Source organism: Bactrocera tryoni, chromosome 3, assembly GCF_016617805.1.
Source record: "Bactrocera tryoni isolate S06 chromosome 3, CSIRO_BtryS06_freeze2, whole genome shotgun sequence".
Lineage (NCBI taxonomy): Eukaryota > Metazoa > Arthropoda > Insecta > Diptera > Tephritidae > Bactrocera > Bactrocera tryoni.
In genome coordinates, this window is record NC_052501.1 from 8,606,539 (window position 1) to 8,628,491 (window position 21,953).

Genomic DNA, 21,953 nt, shown 5'->3' on the forward strand with positions numbered 1-21,953 from the left:
ATTTTTGGATAGGTTTTGAAAAACTTGAAAGCTCGCAAAAGCTTCAAATACATTTTGAGGTGCACGAAGTTAACAAAGACTTTTGCTTAGTGCAAAAAATTTACAGAGAAGAACACTTGCGGTTTTCAGTCGTTTTCAGGCTGCTTGCTAGCTTGAAAGCTTTTTGGGCATGAAAGCTCCCAAATACCAAATATATTTTTTAATGCATGTAGTATGTTTAAATATTTATAAAAAAATGTATGACGACAAAAAAAATTTAAAATTAATAAAAAAATCAAAAAATGTTTGCTAATATTTTATTACTTTATTTTAAAATAATATAGATAATCATAGTAACTTATGTATGTGTATGTTTCTAGCATTTATAAATATTATTCACCTTTTAGCACAGCGGGAATGAACATGTTCTTATTGAAAATAAATTAACTGCAAATAAACTTGCTATTTTGTAATGAAATTCATTTTCTAAATTTACTTCAAAGCGGTTTCATTCGCTTTTATCATAAATACATATGTGTATATGTACTACATGTGACGAAATCTTAAGGGTAGAGTTGTTTTTTTTGTGATTTTTTTATTGCTTAATCTTAGCTCTAACCTACAATTAGTTATGTATGCATATTTGTTGTGTTCACATGCACTTTCTTAACTCTTAGCTTAAATTTATTTATGCTAGCAATTACATTTACTATTATTTTTTTTTATAAATAAAAACCAAAACAATGTGAAAAAAATCAAATTATAAAAATAAGCGTTTTCAAAGTTATACAAAAATAACAAAAAAGTGCTTAAATCTAAATTATTATTATTATATTTTTTAGAAACTTTAAGGATGCTTTAATGTACAGTAATATGTTCTTCGAGTAGCTAAGTTCTCAGAGTTTATAATTAAATTATTTTCTAAGCTTAAGTTAATTAGTGCTCAATTACCGAAGCAATTTTTAGCTTGCTTCAAGACTTCAGTAGTATTTTTATAAGTAGGTTTATGAATGTACATATGTATGTTTAAAAAATGATATCCTTTGGTATTCTTTTTTATAGTTTATGCGCGTACGCGGGTCATTTCTACGCTTTGTTTGAATGAAGTGCTATTTAAGCATTTTTAACGGTTTTCAATTATATCTATAACATTTTCATATAAAGAAGTTCCATATGCACTAAGGTTCAACTCTTATTTGCAGTCATTTATAGACGTCAATATTTACATTTGCTGTTTAGACAGGAATCTGGTAGCTACTAAAGCTCTAACTTTCACCGATACGCTTCATTAAGCTTTAGGCATAAACGAAAGCTTCCAAGCGCTTTAGTTTGACAAGGCTGTACGCCTGAGAAAGTCTTGTTTTGGGTCTGTTAGTCTGTTATTACTGTGAGAATTACAAAGATACGGCTTGGTGTTCTTATTCTAACTTTAGGGTTTCTAGGAATTGGTGCTGCAGCACCTACATCAACAGCACTAATATATTTCGGCACTATTAGCTTATAACGAACTCATCACTCACTTGCGCAATACTATAATTACAATTATTATATGCGTCTTTATAATTTTCTAAATCTTAGCCTAAACATTCAACTTATTCGTCTAGTTTAATTTTATTGTTTTGTAGTTATCCACGTTTAGCTGGCACTTCGCCTCTAGCTGTCAAGCGAAGCGCGTTTAGTGGATGTTTTGGAATTCATTTTGCTTGGCAGCTGCTCGGTGGTGTGCACTGCAGCGCTACAAGCAGACATAAACAGTTCCCTTTAGATATGTTTCTGCTTCAGTTTCAGATTCTAAACCTGTTTCTGTTTCCAATGCTGTTTCAGTTTTCTTTTCTGTTTCTGTTTCTACTCAATTCTCTCCTTAGCAAAAACTTGCCAAAGCCTATACACTTATTTTTTATCTAAGACGCCGACATAACGGCATCATTTACGTTACTCTCATTTAGCGCATTCTTATTGGTGATGACTGACAAACCGTTGCCTTCATTTTTGCTCATGTTTCTGGGTGTAGCTTCGTCGTTGCTTGTTGTGCTGGCTAAATCGGCCATGTCTTCATCTTCGATGTCACCATCGGCGCCGCTGGTACCGCTGCCGCTCACATTTTTGGCTTCCTCTGCAGTCGCATCCACCAATTCGTTGTTTTCATTGTCTTCGTTTGCCTTTTGCTTAGGGTCTGCCCTTGAGGGTGATGCGTCATTGGAATTGTTAGCGGTATTGGCAATGAGCACACCCGAGTAGTTGACGCCATTCAGTTCGAGATTAACGACCAGCTGTTGTTCGCCGTTAGCGTTGGTGCCTTTGGGGTAGAGAGAGAAAAAAGAGAAGTTATTATAAGATTTTTAAAAATTATTTTACAAAACTTTAAAATTAGAAATTATTTTTTAGTTTTCTTCAGAAAAAAAAATTTTGAAAGCTCCAAAAGCTGCAAGAAAATTAAAAAAAAAACTCCGATAATCTGTTCCTGAGTGCTTTATGTGCAGTTTCAAAAGAAATCTCTCACTGAGAGTTTCTGCTAAAGCTTTAAAAGCTACATAGAAACGACGAAAGCTCCACTTTATGAAATCTATTTCCTGTAATAATATCAATAGTCCTATCTACAATAATAGATCAACATTTTTTTCTGTACTCACCGTTACGTGACACACGGAATTGCATGCCCGACAACAGATTCAACGCATCTTCGACGCCACCTAAACTGGGGCTATTCGATTGGGCACGACCGGCGCCACTACTGCTACAATCCATGGCCGTTGAGCCACCATTGTTTTGCTGGTTCGGCAGGTGTTTCTTCTTTGTGGATACCGGTGAAATGTGACCGCTAGCATTGTCACCACAAGCATTGTTGCCATTGCTGCTGTCAGCACCAACGCCACCGGTCGAGGCCGCACTAGTCGAGGGCGAATTTTCAAGGGCTGAATCGTCAGACTTGTCTTGATTGCCGCTGGCGTTCTTGACGAGATGTTGATGATGCGGCATTTGTAGGTTGTGTGGCAAGTGGTGAAGTTGCTGCAGATGATGATGCAGATGCTGATGATGGTGACCATTTAACGCGGGGCGATTGGATTCTACGTCTTGTGCCATTGAGTTGTTGGTGGTGTTGTGCGTATCGGCGTCATCATCGCCATCCTCACCGTCCTCACCATCGGAGTCTTGTGGCAGATGATTGTTGCTGTTGTTGTTTTGTTGATGGAAATTGGCGGCAGCCGCGGCGGCTGCTGCGGCCATACTCGACGGTAGATAGAAACCAGCTGGAAAATTGAGTGCGCTACGTTTCACCGGCGGCGATTGATTATGGAAATCGTCGCGATCACACGGTTCGGGCGATTGTTCGTGTTCACGCTCGCGTTTGATGTTGTTAATGTTAGGCGGTGAGTCGGAAAGGTTGAGAGCCTCACTGCTAGAAAGAGTTCGGAAAAAGAAATATTGTGCTTAGTATGGTTTGAAACCGAAATAACCGAAAGAAATTTGTTGCACAGTTGAGTCGCACAGATGGCGCGCTGACTATCAAATGCTTCAAATACTCACTTTTGCTCGTTTAAGCTTGGCACGCCCATTGCGTTTACTCCGGCGATAATCCCCGCTCCACTTCCCTGTGGTGAGGCGTTCATCGACACTGGCGGGCTGGTGTTGTTGTGATACATTTGCCAAAGCGCGACGCGTGAAATGTCCAAAGCGTTCATCGCCTCATGAGCGGCGGCCTCTGGGCTGGCTGAACGTTGACGCTGTTGTTGTTTGACGTGCGCACCATTGCTACTGCCAGGCGCACCAAGACGCGCCAAAGCCGCAGCATCGCCACCCACAACACCAGCCACATTGCCTCCAGCGGCCGCTGCTGCCGCCGCCACCGCCGCCGCAGCAGCAGCGTTGCTATGTTGCTCCTTCTTCACCTGCATCAATTTAATATATTCCACCATGCGCTGCTCCAATTCGTGCGTCACCAAGTTCGGCATTTGACCCATTTGACCGAAGGAGGGCGCCATCAGTCTGTGGTGTGCGGCGGCGGCTGCAGCCGCAGCTTGCACTTGCTGATTGTTGGCGGCGTGTGTGACCAGCGCCAATGGCGACATTTGTTGTATGCCGCCGGGCAACTGTGGACGTCCAATTTGTGGCTGCATTTGCGGAAGAGAGGAAATATAAAGAGAGACGTTTAGTGTTTGGAAGAAGTATGAAAATTGTTATTGTTTTACTCACCATTTGCAATTGAGCATGCATTGCCTCGTATTGGCCATAGCTGGAGCGACGACCCTCGCGCCGATTGCCGTCAATGGCCGCCTGCAGCTCAGCAGGTGTACTCAGATTCTTCTTATCGCATTCGTAGGGGTAAAGATATTTCATGTATCTGTAAGTGGAAAGAGAAAGAGAGTGGATTTAGTTGACAATTATAATTATGTACATATGTGTATATAAAAAACTTGGATTTTGCTCAAAAAGATCCAATTTTCGGAACCTAAAAACACTCGTCACATTCGCGACTTGGCTCCCCCGTCACTGTTGACAGTCATAACTTCGTAGTCGTAGATAATTTCGACTATTTTGGAACCACCATTAACACCAATAACAACATCAGCCTCGAAATGCAATGCAGTCCTCTCTCGACGAACAAAAACCAAACTCTATAAGTGACTCATCATCCCCGTCCTGCTATATGGGGCAGAGGCATGAACGATGTCAACATATGATGAGGCGGCGTTACGAGTTTTCGGGAGAAAGGTTCTGCGGAAGATTTTTGGTCCTTTGCGGATTGACAACGGTGAATACCGTAGTCGATGGAACAATGAGCTGTACAAGATATACGACGACATTGACATAGTTCAACGAATTAAAAGACAGCGGTTACGCTGACCAGGTCATGTCGTCCGAACGCATGAAAACACAACAGGTCTGAGAGTATTCGACTCAGTACCCGGTGGAAGCAGAGGAAGATAAAGACCTCCACTACGTTTTAAGGACAGGTGGAGAAGGACTTGGAACCTCCAAGTTTAGCCAGGTCCTAAACATGCAACTTTAATGTTGAGTTGCTTAATCGAAGAGACCGAAACCCATATCGTCGTCTCCCTCGGAGTCCGACTCCTCCTTTTTGGCTTCTTCATTTTTTCGACGGCAGCAACAGCAGCTGGGTCAGAGGTAGCAGCAGCAACAACAAACTTGCTGGGGTCCATTTTTATTTGAGAAGGGTATTATAGTTTCGGGGCCAGTTAGCCAGCAAGTTAATGTTCTTTCTTTGCCTTTCAAAAAGGGCAAATTCTATCGCTGTCTCTTTTATAAAAAGATTCCCCACACCTACTAAATGACTCAGCTAGTTCTTTAATGAAATGACAAATAAAAACCTCGATCAAATATTCTACCTTTTATAATAGGACTTAATCAAAAATTTGCATTACTTTCATTTATGCCGACACCTTCACGAACAAAAACTTCACCGGCACATTAATTGAGATAAACAAATAGAAAATATACGAATATTTGATGCATGAACCATGTCATCATCCTTCCAGCAAGAATGCCAACATCATGATCACTCTCGGAGACGAATGATTATCAGCTAGGTACGATCATTGCGCGCCGTTGGACCTAAATCAACAAAACATTTCAATTGTTGCACTTATCCAGCGACTGCAAGCAGCAGCGGCGACAGTGAAGTGTGGGAAAGAGAGAAGCGAGCAGTGCGAAGAAAAAGAGGCAGCGCGGAAGAGTTAGAAATAATAAGACAAACTTGAGTGACGTGACAAAATGCAAATGCGAAATCTCCAAATGAGTAAATACGACGACGATCGACTGATCGAAGGCAAGCGGAGACAAGAGACACTGCCGCCGCCGTCGAAGTATGCGGCAGCAAGCGTTGCCGGTTGTATAAAAGTAATGTTTATTAAATATTTAAATAAGTACGAGCACTACTAACGCAATCGAACGAGACTGAGTCAGTGATGAAATGAGGAATTACAATGATCGTTCGCTGCGCTTGTGAACGTTGATCGTCGCACATCGAACGTTGGTCGTTGACGTTTTGACGAGAGTGGCGGCTGATTGCAGAAAGAGTTGTTGTGGTGCAGCCTTTGATTGTGTTAATTAAATTAAAAGAACGCTAATGGAAGCCAATACAAATATGAGCACATAAGGAAAAACAAAGTGAAAAGAAGACGTGTGGAATGGTGTCTGCTTTGGTAGGCAGTAGACGACGCAGCCGGCAAATGCGGCGCTCGCTGAGTTATGGCATAGTCAGGAGGCAATATGCAAATGAAATAAATGCTTGCAACATATGCGAAAGCAACAGCGTCGGCGAGTGGATGGACTGTTGACAGGTGTTTAGTTAAAGGACAAAGTCGTGGAGTTCGGTTGGGTCAAGGATCAGGTTTTAGTTGTTTTCTGAAACTTGAGTTTTGTCGAATTTGTTAAGGATTTTAGTCAAAAGATTAACTGAGGGCTTCTTCTTATGCGCCTTACGTTTGGGAAAGAAAGGGCTCTTTGATTTAGCCTTGCCTCATATGTATGTACCTAAACTAGTCAATCAGTTTAGATATATCGTTAAGAAATTTTAAACATGTCCATGTCCATTTCTCCCCAAGAAGCTGCTCTTTTGTCAGAAGCGCCGTTATCAGGGCACTATAGCATATACATATGTAGCTAACAAACAAAGTGAACGATCAAGTTGAGGTTCTTGTATGACAAACTTATTTATTTGAAAAGATATCTTCATGAAATTCGGCATGGATTTTTTTCGAAGACAACAGTAAAATCTCCGAACAGATTGTTCAGATCGGACAACTAAAGCCAGATAATGTTTGTTATTATTGTTGGGGGTTACTTTACTGACTCATAACAAATCCTTGAGTCAACCTAATTTTGCGGTCTTGAGTCGGAATAAATCCTTGTCAGCCGAATTTAGCTATCTTGAGTCCAAATAGATCCTTGTGTCTACCTAATTTTAGGATCTTGAATCGGAATAGATCCTTGAGTCAACCTAATTTTGCGGTCTTAAGTCGGAATAAATCCTTGAGTCAGCCGAATTTTCCGATCTTGAGTCCGAAAAAATCCTTGAGTCAGCCGAATTTACGGTCTTGAGTCCGAATAAATCTTTGAATCAACCTAATTTTTAGGTCTGGGACGGTATTATCTTTGTAACCTGAAAATGTCTAAACGCCGCCCATGTCTAAACAGCAACTTCATGTTGTCGGCACCTCAAGCAACTTGTCTCAAATGAAGGTAAATATGTTTGTATGTATGTATATATGTATGTGCATATGAATGTGTGTTGTGTGTTTCCATTTGCCGACATCGGCTGGTGGTAATTGCACCATTACCGATTCAGGTGTTTACCCACATCAAATGTCTGCCCATGTACCAGCAACAGCTGTACGTTCACAGCGAATACATAGGCATATTGACTTTCACACACACACACACACGCACACTCAGGCACATTTTAATGCAAATAAAACGCAGCTATGCAGGCTGATCAATGGTGCTAATAAATGATGTTATTGTTGTTGTCGCGCATGTTATTATTGTTGTTGTAGAAATATTTTTGTTGTTGTTGTAGCCACTCTTGTTGTTGTAGTCATTGTTGTTGTTGTTTGCATTGCTGTTGTTGTTGTATCCATTGTTGTTGTTGTGTGTATTGTTGTTGCAGTTTTTGCTGTTGTTGCATATTGCGGAACTTTAGTTGCTTTAGCAGTTGCCAGTCAAATTAAAATTTTCAACAGACATAGCGAATAACAACAACAACAACTACTACAATAATAAAATAATTAGCATTTAAAATAGTAATCATTACCATCATAATGCCAATGGTAATTTGGAGTTGGCTGCAGCAGCTGAAGTGCCATAAAGTACTAATGAGACGCTGCACTTACATACATATTAACCATAGAACGCCTAGCACTGTAACCTCTATCGTCCTCCGGCTAGCCAACAGTGTTTATATAAGAAATCTTCCTGTCTACGCCATATCAGCTCAGCTGAGTACATACATATGCACAGACTGTCTAAATAGCCGAGCACTTGAACCCTTCTTGCACTTGGCAACACAGAAACACATACACACGTGTACATAGATGCATACATCAACTCTTCGGCCGCCTGTTGCTTCCTTTCCATTTCGATTTCATATTTGCACGGCAATTCAAGTGAAACATCCATCTGTCCGGAGTGCACAAAACAACAACAGCTACAACAACACAGGTGCTGATTCGAGGCCATGCAAGGATACTTGCCGGCTATTTGCTGGCTATCAACGACGCGCAGATCATTGATCATTCAAGCCCAACGCTCCACACGCCATAGTCATGGCTAATTGTTGGCTTAAACGCGCTCAATCTGACTCTGACTCCGACTTTTCGTATGCCCGACGACGCTTTGCTCTTACTCCTTTTTTTCTCTTTATATCGCCTTTGTGTAGCTTAACTCTTATTGCCTGTTTGTTTTAGTTTCCCAGCGTGTTGTTGTTTTAACAACAAACAGTTCGCGTCTTTGCTTGTAACATCAGCACGCAATGTCCGTTACATTTGCATAAAAATGAGAGTATGCGGCTGAGTGTGTGTGTGTGAGTATGCGTGCGTGTTTGAGAAACCATCTTAATTGTTTACTGTTGACTGATTTCTGTAGTGTTTATTAATTAAATGCAAAATATGGCATCCAATGGCCGGAACTCTTGAGTTCAGCGCAGACGACAGATGAGTAGAAGTGGGGTAGAGGTGATGCCGAGCACTTTTTAGGTCCGATCTGCCTTAGCAATAGTCTTAAAAATCCGCAAGGAGACGGCTATAATATCTATGGAGGCATATGCACTTCGTTAGCGGGGAACTTGGTATAGCGTAACCTCACTTTCTATGTAATAAAATAAATAAAGACAGGAAAACACGTTAATTTCGATTGCACCGAGCTATAATACCTTCCACAGGTGCATTTCTTACAGCATAAAAGGGCTTAAAGAGATCTTGAACTTGATTTTGACCAGTCGGTGATCCAGTCTAAGCAATATGCTTCAGGGACTGTAGCCTTGGGAAATCATTAGTATCGAATTTCATGAAGATTTCTCTGAAATAAAGCATTTTTCTAAACTAGAACTTTATATTGATCGATGATATTGTATGAAAAATTAAAAAAATAAAATAAGAAACAAAATTAAAAAAAAATTTTATTTAAAACAAATTTTAAAATTATAAAAAAATTTAAAACAAATTAAAAAAAAAAAAATAAAAAAAAAGAATTAATTCTCTCAGGGAAACCCAGATAAGAAATATGAAAAAATTAATAATAAAAAAAAAGAATAAAATAAAAGGAAACACAAAATAAAGCTATCAAAAACAACGAAAAAAAACAAAGAAAGTAAAAGAAACGAACAAAAAATCGAGAAGAAAGTTGCTTTAAAAGGAAAGTTATCACGTAACGAGTTCACACAATGATCAGATAAAGAAAAAATATATATGTATAAAAAAAAAAAATGATTCACCAAATTTTTTTGCTCCACAAGTGTTAAAAATTAACATTATATTTGCGCCAATACTTAACTGATGCCATTCAAAAAATATGAAAAGGAATTAAAGTTTTTACGAAGCCCTCATCGACAGTGCAAATTTTGATGCGTGCCATAAATTGCGCAATAATTCGTAAAAAATACACTATAATTTCGCATAAAAGCTATAATTTCGAGTTTGCATTGAACTCGTTTTTTTCCACTTCGAAATTATGTGAAGCCAAGTAAGTGGCGCTTGTGCCTTGTAAAATCAGAGTATTTTGATGGCATGCAAATATTTGTGAAGGGAAGAAAATTAAAAAAAAATGAAAAAAATCGATGTCGAAATTGCATTAAGTAGAGTCACACATATTCAATTATTTTGAAAGGAAAATAATTTAATATTCTCTCCAGGTGGTCGACGATTATTAACTATTATTATTATTTTTTTAAGGAAAAAATATTTGAAAAAAATATTTCAAAAAAAAAAAACAAAAATTAAAAGAAAAATTCGGAAAAAATATAAAAAATTAAAAAAAAATTAAAACAATTGTCGGCAAGAAATATTTTTTAAAATTTTCTTTTATCAAAAATTTTGAAACAATTTTATTTAGCAGAGGCACACATATAATTATTTGAGACGAAAACAACTTAATATTCTCACCCAGGTGAGCGAAGATTATTAACTATTATATTATTATTTTAAGCAGAAAAAAATTTAAAAAAATATTAAAAAAAAATATTTAAGAAATAAAAATTTAAGAAATAAATTTTTTTATTTAAAAATTTAAAAAAATAATGTGAAAAATTAAAAGAATTTCTGTGTGTGAGATATGTATATTTTTACGAAATTTTTTTATCAAAAATTTTTTTCCGATGACCGTATTCTAATTTAGTAAAGGTACACAGAAAAAATTTAAAAAAAAAAAATATTTTTAAAAAAAATTTTTTTATTTAAAATTAAAAAAAATTAAAAAAAAGAAATAATGTGAAAAAATTAAAAGAATTTCTGTGCGTGAGATATGTATATTTTTATATGAAATTTTTTTTATCAAAAATTTTTTTCCGATGACCGTATTCTAATTTAGTAGAGGTACACATTCAATTATTTTGAAACGAAACGCTTCCAGCTAATAAATCTCCAAGTTAATTTAATTTTTCATTACTTTGCGATTTTCATATGTTCGCCGCCGCCCTCTCAGATTTCTTCAATTTTAGCAGTACAATCAATCGTGCCGCTACAGTTTTTCCATTACTAAATAGTGAAGAAGACCTTGTTTATTATGGCTAGTATAATTGAAATCGAAAATTGGCAGAATATACTATATAACAATTTGAAGGTGTGTACCTGCAGCAAGCTGTGTGTGAATTAATGGAGTGGGCGTGTTATTTCTCACGCGTCTTCTGTGATTGAGCGGCACGAAATGGATTAAACAATTATATGTTATGTTGTATGTATGTAAATGGTCATAACGATGGCGTAAAGGGCTACTTTACATATGAAAAAACAATTTCGGTGAGGAAAAATATATAGAAGAAGTTTATATGTATTAATAATAAAGTTTGCGAGCCAATTTATATACAGTAAGTAACTTATACCCTTGAGCTTTATATCTAACAAACGGCTCTGAATACCGGTATGGCTGAGTTAGGTAAGGTTTCAAACAGTTTTTGGCGGCAGAATGATTTTCGAAAATTTATTTCGAAGACAGCACTTCAGAATGATTTTGGAAAATTTATTTCGAAATCAGCAATTCAGAATGATTTTCAAGAATTTATTTCGAAATCAGCAATTCATTTTGGAAAACTTTGGATTCCGTTAATCCCATAGGCAATATACAGAAGCACCTTTGAAAATAGGTGTCTGGCGCTGAGAAATATTTTTTTTTACAAAAAACTATCTAAGATCCAAAACCAAAAAAATGTATTACTCTTATAGCTGAACACAGCTAATAATCGAAAGACTAGTAAAAATTTGGATTTTTGTTAAAATGGCAGTTTCCTCGAATAAGCTTATTTTTTGTAAAAAAATGTACACCTCAGAGCGGCTTAAAAAATCGAAGTTATTAACAAAAATACTATTCCTTCGATCATTATCAAATATACATATGTATCTGGCAAGGTCGTATGAAATTTTCAAGCCGATCGATACAGCAATTTCAGAGCAACTTTCCTCACCGACTCTGAAACCAGCCAATCCGACAGTGGCAAAACTTAAAATATTGCATATTTTCTAATAAACGTTGCATAGCTAACTAAATTTTTGACTTTTTCACAATGTAGACACTTGAGCCACTCACTAACTCCCAGTGCAACCACTCTTCAATAAAAAGTTTTCAGAAAAATATTTTATGCTTGTGAAATTTTTCCCACCGACTGTAGCCAACCAAACTTCATTCATACCCACATGTCAAGCCCACATATTTGTGGCTCAAATGAGCGACTTTTTATGCGACGCAATAATTTAAGTAGAAATTGAAATTTAATTAAAACCTCGGAGTCATTAACGGCAGCCGCACCAAAAACCGCAGAGCAGCAGCCATAAACGAGTAAATGTATTACAAATAAATTTTATGTGAGGCGTTGCCAGGCGAAAAACTAAAATAACAATAAAATTAAATATGAAAAAAGGCGCAAAAAATCAAAACAAAAACAAAAAAAAAATAAAAATAAAAAAATAAACAGGAAAAAGAAATTAAAAACAAAAACAGGAAAAAAAATAAAAAACAGGAAAAAAGGAAACAAAAAGAAAAACACAAAAAGAAAATATAGAGAAAAGGTGGCGAAACGCAGCAAAAAACAAACGAGTAAAAGCCAAAGGAAGCAAAAAGCAGCAAATGCAATTACATTTAAATATTTTATTTGTAACTCTAACCGTTTAGCAGTATACAAATATATCTGTGTGAAATTACGCTCGTGTGCCGAGCAAGTGTTACTCGCATGCATTTTCGTGTGCTTTTTATGCACTCCTGTGGTGCTTTATGGCTGTCAAAAGCTTTCGCGTCAACGCTCTGCTTGAGTGTGTGTACTTTTTGCACTCACTGTCTGCTTGGCTAGCATTCACAGACGATATGTTATTGTTGCTTATACATATTATCATTTTGCTTGCAACAGCGCAAGAGACATTAATGCGAATAGCAACAAATAAAGCCAATATTTTTATGATCTGTTATTAGCAATTGTAAATTATTGCAAAAGTAATAAAAAATCGCCACACAGTGTCTGCTGTTGATAATATGTTGTTGTTTGTTGCATGCAGACGCAGAAAGTTCGTTTGAAGGGCTGCGGGAGAGGTGTTTAAGTAGGGGAATGTATACATATGTATGCATATTTATATGTATGTACATACATACATAAGTATATGTATGTACATACATACATATGTATATGTATGTATGCATAGGTATACACTTACATACATACAACTCAAATATGCACAAATCAGGTGTAAATGATATTTTTTTATCGTACGAAAACAAATTTCTCTAACATACTGACGCCTGTCAGACACTTTTGTGGTAAATTATTTGAGAAAAAACGCAAAACATAAAAAACGTTAACTTATGTTACAGCAAAGCTACAATATCCTTCCTAAAAAGAAATTTTCCATACAAGAACTTGATTTTGTTCGTTCAATTTATATGACAGCCATATGTAAGAGTGGTCCGATTTGAATAATTTGTTCACAGATTGTACTGTTACCTTGGGCAATTATCCATGCCAAATTTCGTGAAGATATCTTGACTAATAAAAAAGTTTTCTATACAAGCACTTAATTTTGATCAATCAGTTTGTATGGCAGCTATATGCTATAAGAGTCCGATTTGAAAAATTTTTCCACAGTTTATAGCGATGCCTTGGGAAATTATTCAAACCGAATTTCGTGTAGATATCTTGTTAACTAAAAAAGTTTTCCATACAAGCACTTGATTTGGATTGTTCAGTTTATATGGTAGTTGTATGATATAGCAGCACGATCTGAAAAATTTGTTTACAGTTTATAGGGTTGTCTTGGACAATGGTCTATGCCGAATTTCGTGAAGATATCTCATCAAATAAAAAAGCTTTCCATAAAAGAACTTGATTCCGATCTGTCAGTTTGTAAGGCAGCTATAAGCTATAGTGCTCTGATATCGGCGATTCCGACAAATAAGCAGCTCCTTGGGGAGAAAAGAATGTACACAAAATTTTAGATCAATAACTCAAAAACTGAGCGATGTGTACGCGTATATGTATATAGACAGTTGGCCAAAAGACACGCCTAAATCGACTCAACTCGCCTCACAGATCAGTTATAGTACATTTTATAAGTAGTTTATAGGGTCCCCGACGTTTCTTACTGCGTGGCAAACTTAATATACTCCGTACAGGGTATAAAAATGACCAGACTGAAAGTAACGGTTACACGTTGCAAATACCTGTCTGCAACCACCCTGACGTTCACGCATAAAAATATATCTACAATCACAAACACACATGTATCTATGTAGGTGTGTGCCGTTAAAGTGAAGCTTAAATTTCAAAAATTTTAATTATAAACTACGCCAGCCACTTTGTTGCATGCCACAATGTGTGTAAGTCATTTTAAGCGAGACATAACTTATTCTATAATTTGTTATTGCCGCTGCTGCTGCTGCTGCTGCTGCTGACGACTGACTGACGGTTGTTGGACTGCTGGCTGCACGTCCTCTCACGGCTAGACACTTAGTTAGTTAGTTGGTTAGTTATTTAGGCAGGTTGGCAAGAAGCCACAAATGTCTTTTGTGGCAATAAAGAAAATGCCAAAATAAAAAATTTAAAATAAAATAGAAAATAAATAAAATGCAATAAAAATCGCTGCAGCAAAGCTTTATTTTTGCATGTACATTTGCGGTTGCAAGCATTTGTGGCATGCAACTGCATAATGGTTTTTCTTGCTATTATTGTTGTTGTTGTTGTTGTGGAAAAGGGCGCAACCGAACGTTTTGCCACATAAAATATGTCATCAACTCGACATTAATGCAACAACACGGGCCAACAAGACGCTGCGCTCTTTGCTGCCAATGCGGCCATAACACATACACATATACAAACATATACATATATATTTAGCTATGTATTTATATAGGTACTGGTATTTGTTAGGTTTTGGCTCGTCTGGCTGTTTTTCACACATTTATTTGCGCGAAAATTCAGACACACGCGTTGCAAATCTTTTATGCCCGTTGATTGCACCTTTGCGAAAAACAAAACCCAGAAAGAGTTGCCCCTTTGTTAACACTTTGAACATTTCTTAACTCTTTTACAACAAATTCAGCTAGTAAATGAGCAAAAAGTTGGGTTGTTGTAGCTTATTGCTGAGATTTAGTCGGAAAATGTCATTTACTTCGCCAGGAAGGCTCAAATAAATCTGATGCTTAGCAGTACCGACCCTTTTCAGTAAGCTATACTTGAGCTTAATCAGAAATTACGGACATTTTATTGCGGAACTAACTAAGGAGCTACATGTTGTTGTTGTTGTAGCGGCACAAATCTGCCGAGTTGACAGTCTTCGGCCAGATTAAAAACCGAGTCGGTTCCGGTTACATAGACCCGACTGTCATAGGAACGGTACTATATACCATATTGCCTTTCCATATACCATATATCAGTTCGGTTTATCAGGAAGTTTGTTAGGTTTAACCGACTTGAAGTTCCACCAACCTTTACCGCTTGGACTGGTACTGTTGAAGAATGGATAAGGCCTGCGGCTATCACTAAAATTCGAACTTGTGAATTTCTAGGTTGTCGTTTTTGTTATAGCGTCAGAGTTTTGCCGAGTTGACAGGCCTTGACCGGATGAAAAATCGGGATTCATTCCGGTTATGTAGACCTGACTGTCATGGGAACGTGAATTTATAGGTAGAATTACTCGGTTATCTGCAGATAATTCGTTGTTTTGGACTATACATTCTACATGTTCGATATACAACGCAAATAAAGTTAAAATAAAGGCTTCCAACATCCACTAACTCATCCCAGAAGTACGCTTCGTCCAATTTCAGTACTTCGAGATCACAAAATTTAACAACACAACAAAAAATTCCAAAACAATACAACATTAGATCAACCTAATCATATGATCTTCAGTTACTTTAGCACAGAATTAATTTTTTTTGGGGAAAACAACTTTAAATTTCTTCTTTCTCTACTTACTGTGTTCTCAATGTGAATGCGGCACTTGTTATGCTTGAGGGCAAATGTAGACCCTTAATGATTTCCTGCCACAATTTTTTGTTGATGACATCAACAAGACCGCCACGCGCTATAACCAAATTATATAGCTCATATAAGTCCAAAACGGATTTCGCCATTATCGGTAAACGATTGATGGGTGTGCCTGAAAATGAGAAGAAAATATTTTAGAGAAACGATTTAGAGATATTTTAGAGATAAATTATTTTATATATTTTAGATTAAAAAAGATATGAAACAGTGATAAATGCTTACAGAATTTATATAAGTACTATTAGAGATAAAATTGTATTGTATCTACAGTTTATTGGAAATGAGGGCATAATTGGATCCCTACATATTTATTTGTTTGTACAGAATTTCACATATTTCTGCGATCTCAAGATCTTAATAGTAATTAGCTGCTTCTTAAAAGTTTTAATGATCGTAGAAACATTGAAGATCAAATTAAAGTTCTAGCATGGAAAACTTTTTTATCTAAATCAATATTTCCACGAAACTTGGCATGAATTATTTTCCAAGAAAACGGAATAATCCACGAACAAATTGTTCAATTCGGATCCAAAAAAGTTCTTGTATGAAAAACTTTTTTATTTGAAAGGATATCTTCACGAAACTTGGCGCGAATAAAATTTCAAGGCAACCCTACAATCTCCAAAAAAATTGTTCAGATCGGATCACTATAGCACATAGCTGTCTTACAAACTGAAGGAACAAAATAAAGTACTTGTATGAAAAACTTTTTTATTTGAAAGGATATCTTCACGAAACATGGCATGAATAATTGTTCAAGGCAACCCTACAATATCCAAAAAAATTATTCAGATCGGACCACTATAGCATATAGCTGTCATACAAACTGAACGAACAAAATCCAGTGCTTGAATTAAAATTTTTAATTTGTGAAGTGTATTACTGTTTATTAAAGATTTTTTACTTGTTTTTTCATATCCGTTCAACTCTACGCTGAAAATAACCTTAAAATGTATTCATAATGGATTTTAGCAGCTTTTCATAAAGTCGTTGAGAATTACTAGCTACCTCTACTTGGTGACAAAGAAAAAATTGTCACTCAAATTTGAACTTTCTCATTCATATTCGTATTAGTGATTGCGAATATTGAATTTCCTTAAATAAATATTTGTTTACATTATTTACAGTTATTTCACTGATAAGTAATTAAGATAATTTTCTAAAAGCAAATATTTACACAGACTACAAATCAAACATACTTATTTACCTAAGAAAAAAGTGAGAAGTGATAATGGCAAATAGAAATATGCTGTTATTTAAACGGTAAGCATACTTTGTTGTTGCAATAAAAAAACAACAAATGCTATAAAAAAATTTATAGCAAAGCACAATGCACACATACATACATACCAACTATATATATGTATGTACATGGATACAGTAATCGTAAATAGTATAAGTATTGTATATAGCTAATAAGTAGCGTAGCTAATGGCAAGTACACAAAAAAGCAACAACAACATATGAATGAAAAAAGCAATAGAAACCAATAAAAAATCTCACACAACACAAGCAGACAAATGGAAAAAAGATTTTTAATTGCAGGCAATCAATTTAATTACAGTTCAATTATCATCGAATGATCATACGTATAACAACAATAACAATAACAGCAATAAGTAGCCATGGCAATAGCGCAGCAATGCTCCGAATCACACACACTCAGCTCAGAAAACTACAAGGAAATTAAAAAATAAAAACGATTTAGCAGCGAATGATCAAGTTTAAGCACATGATCGGACGGACAAGCAGCGAATCGGGCCGAATAAATGGCTGACTGACGTTAAACGAACGTCAACAGCTTTATTGCCAACACTCAAACACAAAACTTTTGAACATTTCTATATGAGCGCATACGAATCAATCCGATCGCAGCTAACGATCGCCAAGCGATCATCTTGATAGTGTTGATGATGATGAGGAGGAAGATGCTGAGGCACAGCGGAACTTATCGCCGCGTAATTGCTGGAAACGAAAGTGTTAAATGCTCAACTAAGCAGAACAACAACAAAATCAATAAAATAGATTTATCGGCAAAGCAAAAACAAAGTGGCAATCACAGACGTCTAACAGACAACTAGACAAAGGCGCGGGGAATCGTCGGCTCACACAAATAATCAATTCATTACACACATTCAATTTGCGGCTGCTGCAATCGTTTTATAACGAGCATTATTAGGCTGAGTAGCAGTCGGAGAAGACGACTAGCAGCGATCAAGCGTGGATGAAAGCGATCGTTCGGCGATGCAATGATGCGTGTGCGCTGAAGTGTTGCCAACATATTGTACTAATTATGGCGCAAGCCCATTTAGTTTTGATTTTACTTCAAATAAGTAGTTAAGTGTGTGAAATTTAAATTACTTGTGTAGCGATCGCGTTGATCGTGAAGAAAAAGAAAAACAGAATATGAACTTTGGCTGTACCCTGGCTATAATACCTTTTACAGGTGCATTTTTTATAGCAATGATATCCTTCACAGGTGCATTTTTTATAGTATTGAGGGTTTAAAAATATCTTTAACTTGATTTTGATCGATCACTTTGTATGGTAGCTGTATGCTATAGCGGTCCGAAAATACTACCTTGGAAAATAAGCTCAGCGGAATTTAGTGAGGATATCTTGTCAAATAAAAAAGTTTTCCATACAAAATCTTGCTTTTGTTCGATCAGTTTATATGGTAGCTATATGATATAGTGGTACTATCTGAAAAATTCCTTTGCAGATTGTAGCGTTGTTTTGGACAATGATCTATGTCGAATTTGGCAAAGAAAACTTTTCGAGTAAATAAATTTTCCATATAAGAACTTTATTTTGATCGATCAGTTTGTATTACAGCTACAAGCTAAAGTGCTCTGATATCGGCGATTTCGACAAATGAGCAGCTTCTTGCGGAGAAAATGACGTTTGCAAAATTTCAAAACGATATCTCAAAAACTGAAGGACTAGTTCACGGACTTGGATGTCATGATGATTATTTATGGTCTCCGATATTTCCTGCAGAGTGTTACAAACTTCATGGCAAATTTAATAGCCTTCTATATGAGAAAGTGACCTAAACTCGTTCTAATCTCCACAATTTTTCTTCACTTCACTTGCTTCGCGTTAAATGTTGCAATCGATCACGTCCGGCAACGCCACTAACGCACCTACACCCGGCAGCTATATATTTATGTGATTCCAATGCAGGTAAATAAACACCCACAAATGAAATGAAATTAAAAGCGATCAGTTAATGATCATAAAATTCAGTTTAATAAAAAAGCAATTTGTACATGTTCGTATACTTTTTTGCTTCAACTCAAAACATACACGATCGATTGACTTTTTTACGACTTCGCTCGCAAAGGAATCAATCAAACTACAAATGATCGACATGTTGATTGAATGAAAACGTTGTTGTGCTGCGCTATGTTGTTATACATATTGCGTTAATGCGTAAACACGAGCGAAAAAAATGCGCCTGCAGGCGATGACGAACAGCGGCCGATCGATCAGTGCGGATCGGTTGTGAAGTATACGAAATCAAATAAAAATTGGAAAATAATGTTGGGAAATAAAAAGTGAGAAATTACCAAATGATTGTTGTTGTGAACATACAAATACGCATACCTTGCATGCAATTAGAAGGAGCTGAAGATGTGCAGAGGCTAAACGATCGCAGTGATCGTTGCAATAAAAACTGAGGAATTACCAAATGATTGCGCCTACAAACAGACATAACAACTTGTAGCTGCATACAAGCGCATCTGCATAGCGAAGTGAAGGCGGTAAAGGCGGCTAAGTGATCGCAGTGATCGAGTGATCGTTGCAGAAGATCATTTGCCTCAGCACGCGAGCAATCAAATGAGCGAGTGCGATTTAATGATGCTTACAAAGCTGCCAACAGCAGATTTTATCAAAAATGGTACGCTGGTCGTTGAAAAAATTAATTGCATGCCACAGAGGTGGACAGAAAGTGCGCCAAATAAAATTTTAAGGAATGCAATCTTCAAAAAAAATTATAAGAGATAATAAACTATTTGCTGGCACACATCATTTGTCAATATGTTAAACGAACAAGAAAAATTATCAATAAGCTGTCATACCCTTCACAAATAAAAAGTTTACAAGAACTTTATTTTGCTTTATCAGTTTGTATGACAGCTATATACTATAGTGATCCGATCTCAACAATTTTTTCGGTTTGTATGACAGCTATATGCCATAGTGGACCGATCTGAAAAATTTCTTTGGAGATTATAGCGTTGCTTTGGAGAATTTTACATGCCAAATTTCGTGAATATATCTTTTCGTATAAAAAAGTTTGCCATACAACAACTGGGTTTGTCTTGATCAGTTTGTATGACAGCTATATGCTATAATGACCCGATCTGAACAATTTGTTCAGAGATTTTACTGTTGTCTTCGAAAATAATTCCTGCCGAATTTCATGAAGATATCCTTTCATTTAAAAAAGTTTGCCATACAAGAACCTTAACATGATCGGCCAGTTTGTATGGCAGCTACATATATGCTATAGTGCTCCGATATCGACGATTCCAACAAATGAGCAGCTCTTTGGGGAGTAAAGAGTATGTACAAAATTAGAAATCAAAAACTTAAAAACTGAGGAACTAAATCGCGTATATATTGACAGACGGACCCGCCAAATCGACTCAGCTCGTCATCCGGATCATTTATAGATCGTTTTAATAGAGTTTCCAACGTTTCTATACGATTGTTGCAAACTTCATGGCAAACTTAATATACCTGGTTTAGGGTATAAATATACAATCAAATGCAGAGCAACGTCATTGGCGCCGCAACCAGCGTTAAAGATCGCTGACGCCTCATATCACTCATTATATGAGGGCAATATGCATTTTTGTGGCAAAGTGTGGCGGTTAAATATACAAAAATAACATAAATGTAATGTAGCTATAAAATTATTTAAAAATGCATTAAAAATTACCGACACAGACACATACACATACTTACATATATGTACATGTGAGCAGCGAGCGTGTGGAGTGAGTGGCAAGCGCTGCAATATGACAATAAGACGTTGTGTGGCGCTCAGACAGTAGGCGACACAAAAATAATAACAACATAAGGGGTGGCTTGGAAAGTAAGTGACAGACAAATGCGCTGACTGAGTGGCAAACACACGACAGGCAATCAAATGACAACAAAAGTGCCAACAACATATCAAAATAGCGACAACAACAACAGCGACTGCAGTGAAGGAGGCAAAAGTAAGTAGCCAAAATAAGTGGTAATGATGACTAACAGTAATCGGTGCCGGGCTGGCAGTCGCAGGCAGATGCATGGCTACCCATCAGCAGCCTCATTATCACTAATAACAACACAATCAGCATACGCGAAGTGTCGCCTCCTCCAATAGTGTATGCATACATACATATGTATGTAGTAGAGAAGTATCCCTCAATTGCAGTCAAGCCAACAGGAATGTGACTCCATCAGTCAGTCACTCAGTCAGTCAAAAAATATTCGCTGACGCAGACTGCAACTATTCTTGTTGCTTTTCTCAGGTATCCAGCGTGTTGTTGTTGTGCTCGATTAAGTTATGTCTGTTTGTCCGTATGTCGTAAGTAGGCTCATTCATTCACACTTGAGCAAAAAATAATAATTGAAAATCACTTTATATTGAAAATTTTGCTGTGTAATGTTGTGGCAACGCCGGCTGAAGCACCTTCATTGCCCTATTTTACTTTGTCTGCCAGCAAATTGATCATCGAAATTATGTTAATTAGATATTAATTAATTCATGCATTTGCTTTTTATTTATTTTGTGTATAAATGATGCTCGAAGTTGAATTGTTGATCCAGATTGAGTTGATAGCGAAATTGTGCTTTGTAATAGCGCTTGTAAATATGTATGTATGTATCATATGTATGTAAATTTGTATAGCACATACAATGAGCGTCAAACAGCGAATACAAGAGATGAAATTTTAATAATTAATTTTTGGTTTGAAAAATAATCAATAACTTTGAATTGAACTTTATTCAATTTCAAAATTATTTTTTAATTAGTTAATTAATTTAACTTAATATTTTTTATAATTATATATTTTTAATTATTATTAATTTAATAATTTTTTTTAAATATTATTATTTTTTAATTAATACTTATTTTAATTATGTGTTTTTATTATTAATTATATTTTTAATTGTTCCTTATTTGAACAAAGAAAGCTAGAGTAAGTAAAAAGAGTTTAAACTTTTTCTATTAAAAAATTAAATATTTTTAATTAAACTTTATTCAATTTCAATA

At 36.3% G+C, this 21,953-nt stretch overlaps 1 protein-coding gene across 2 annotated transcripts in view; it reads right to left on the bottom strand.

Annotated features, from left to right (window-relative positions):
• Window positions 1-1,373: 1,373 nt before the first annotated feature.
• LOC120771766 (protein dead ringer) overlaps window positions 1,374-21,953 on the bottom strand; it is an 82,688-nt gene continuing 62,108 nt past the window's right edge. The window contains exons 7-11 of one of the 2 annotated variants that reach the window (XM_040099950.1): window positions 15,605-15,788; window positions 4,171-4,318; window positions 3,505-4,088; window positions 2,610-3,376; window positions 1,374-2,275 (exon numbers count right to left, since the gene is read on the bottom strand). In XM_040099950.1, coding sequence (XP_039955884.1) covers window positions 1,881-2,275; window positions 2,610-3,376; window positions 3,505-4,088; window positions 4,171-4,318; window positions 15,605-15,788 — 2,078 coding nt within the window. In that variant the 3' untranslated portion in view covers window positions 1,374-1,880. The remainder of the gene's footprint in view (window positions 2,276-2,609; window positions 3,377-3,504; window positions 4,089-4,170; window positions 4,319-15,604; window positions 15,789-21,953) is intronic. The other variant, XM_040099951.1, reaches the window with a different exon arrangement.